The sequence below is a fragment of the Kryptolebias marmoratus genome, linkage group LG14 (assembly GCF_001649575.2).
Source record: "Kryptolebias marmoratus isolate JLee-2015 linkage group LG14, ASM164957v2, whole genome shotgun sequence".
In the NCBI taxonomy this organism is placed as follows: domain Eukaryota; kingdom Metazoa; phylum Chordata; class Actinopteri; order Cyprinodontiformes; family Rivulidae; genus Kryptolebias; species Kryptolebias marmoratus.
In genome coordinates, this window is record NC_051443.1 from 2743702 (window position 1) to 2746180 (window position 2479).

The 2479-nt window shown below is 40.4% G+C and overlaps 1 protein-coding gene across 3 annotated transcripts in view; it reads left to right on the top strand.

The window, feature by feature from the left end:
* Positions 1 to 742: 742 nt before the first annotated feature.
* Positions 743 to 2479, top strand: part of slc25a1b (slc25a1 solute carrier family 25 member 1b) — a 22225-nt gene continuing 20488 nt past the window's right edge. Inside the window, exon 1 of one of the 3 annotated variants that reach the window (XM_017435059.3) lies at positions 743 to 1067. Coding sequence is in view for 1 of the 3 variants with exons in the window: in XM_017435058.3 (XP_017290547.1) it covers positions 956 to 1067 (112 nt within the window). In the remaining 2 variants the exon portion in view is untranslated. The remainder of the gene's footprint in view (positions 1068 to 2479) is intronic. The other 2 variants (XM_017435058.3, XM_025010299.2) reach the window with 2 other exon arrangements.

Sequence of the window (2479 nt, forward strand, 5' to 3'; positions counted from 1 at the left end):
ACGCACAAATCTGGGAGCTCCCCGGAAGCGTGAAATGAGTCTCAAAAATAGTTGTGCACTCGTAACTGGATCTGTACGTAACTGCAGTTTTGTGTGTGTGTATCTGGCGACTTGTGTGTACATTTTCAACATTTAGAGGCGTAGGAAAAGGTTTATTTTCTTTTTAAGGCTTACAATCATTTTTCACATATACAACTATCCAAACTTACACACAAAGATGCTTACACGAGTTACAAATACATTTTTACACACACACAAATATTTTTACACACGTACAAATATTGTTACACACGCACAAATCCTTTTACACACACACAAATCCTTTTACACACGCACAAATATTTTTACACACGCACAAATCCTTTTACACACGCACAAATCCTTTTACACACGCACAAATATTTTTACACACGCACAAATCCTTTTACACACGCACAGGTAATTTGGAACCATTTTCCCTCCATAGATATATAGGTCTATAATTGGCCAGAACATTTAAACCAAGATCGGGTTTCTTAAGTAAAGGTTCAGTTAGAGCAACCTTAAAACCATGTGGAACATAACTATTCAATAAAGATGATCTTAGTCTCAATGTGTAACATGAAGGGCGGTATGCATTTCTTTAATGAATTCTAGGTCTTTAACTTTACATTGTGATGTAAACAGCGCCCTCTGCTGGTTAAATGTCTCAGTCCCAGCATCTCTCCGGTCCTCCTTAAATAACAAACATGGCGTCTTTTCCGTGTTAGGGGAGGAAGTGTCATGTCGGCCCCGCCCTGAGCGCCACGGAGGGAAGTTTACTGTTAAAGTACACGGACTTCATGGACTGTTGATCAGGGCTGGGTCCAATGGTCCAAGTGCTCCGCTCCGGAACACAGCAGCAGACTGTAGAAGAACCTGAAGCTGAGCCACAGGCTGCGATTCAAAGCAGAAGTTCGGCCGGAGCTTCCCAGTCATGTCCGAGCACAGCAGACTCATGAGTCCGTTCCAGACACCCCGCTGTTTGTCCGCTGCAGCTCCAGCGGGGAAAGCCACACTAACTCATCCCGGAAAAGCCATTCTGGCAGGTAAGGAAGTGTGTGACAGCGGGGCTGTGGGCCCGGGGGTCCGCAGTAGGGGTGGGCGGATCGATCCAAATATCGATATCAGCATGGGCGGCGTTGTTAGCGTATTTCATCAATACTTTACTATCTATCTATCTATCACATACATTTCCACTTTGGACTGATTTAATTTTCAGAAGTTCAGTTAGGTACAGTAATATTTTTTTTTATTTGCCAATAAACTTTGCTGAAAGTTCATGCAAATAATTGGTTAATTAACAATGGAAATCAAAAATCAGTCATTTAAAAGTCTTTAAACCCCTGCCCATCTTTACTTTTGCCCACAGGCAATAATTTGTAAGCAGCAAGCCATCAGTCTGTCACAGTTTTAGGCTCAGTAAAAGTTGCTCTTGGTAATGTCTGAACTGCTTGTACTGATTCTCGCACAAATTGAGTGAAAAGATGGTCGCAGCTCTGTTCTTCACCTCCTTGTTCTTGTGATTCTTTAGGAAAACTTGCAGAAAAAAGGCTTGATTTGATATCTTGTTCTTCAGTCACAGCAATAATTTAATTTAATACTGGTTGCTGTCAGCAAAGTGAACAAAAAGTCCATTTACACTGAAATACTCAAATTTATGAATCTACTTTTGATCTTTTTAGCTTTTAAAGACACATTTTGATGCTTGTAGCGAGCTTAACTGATGTGATTTTTAGCTGTTGTTTTCTGTCAATCCGGCAACCATTTCACCCCACAGGTCAAATGGATGGACCAATCAGACAGCTGCTTACAGGTGTACATGTATACCCACCCCTCTATGTTGTCATGGTTGACCAAAATAAGCACTTTGATACATTTACAATCTTACCTTGGCAGTGTGGGTCGTGAAAAAACCTGCAAGATTAGCCAGAGCCAATGCCATATCACTTTGAAACCACTATAAATTAATTAAGTTGTGTGTTTTCTGCCTTAGTTTGGAAATTTGTTGAGACATTTTGTCACGCTCAGTGTCTACTGGGAGCTGCCAATTTTTTATATTGGTTTCATTCATTAGTGACTTGCTCCCTAAAAATCAACCTTTAATGAGCTCTAATTTCTAAATGGGGTGGTCCGATTTTCAAAAACTAAACTGTTTTGGAATCTGTATACAGAGCCCTGTTAGAAAAAATAGGGAAAATAGTTGTAAAACAACTAAAAATTTGAATAAAGTGCCTACACAAAGATTGTCTATTTGACAGAGGCAGACTTCTGCTAGTCTACTATGGCACTTGAGGTATGGAAGTAGCGCCGATATGCAGTGGCGCCGGATTCATTTTCTAGGTGGGGGGGCCACCGGAGTGTTTCGTCACCTTATTAATTTTACATGCATCGAATCATCGTCTAACATCAATAAAAATTGAATAATGAAACGCTTTTTCAGCTATGACTTTTTGTTCCA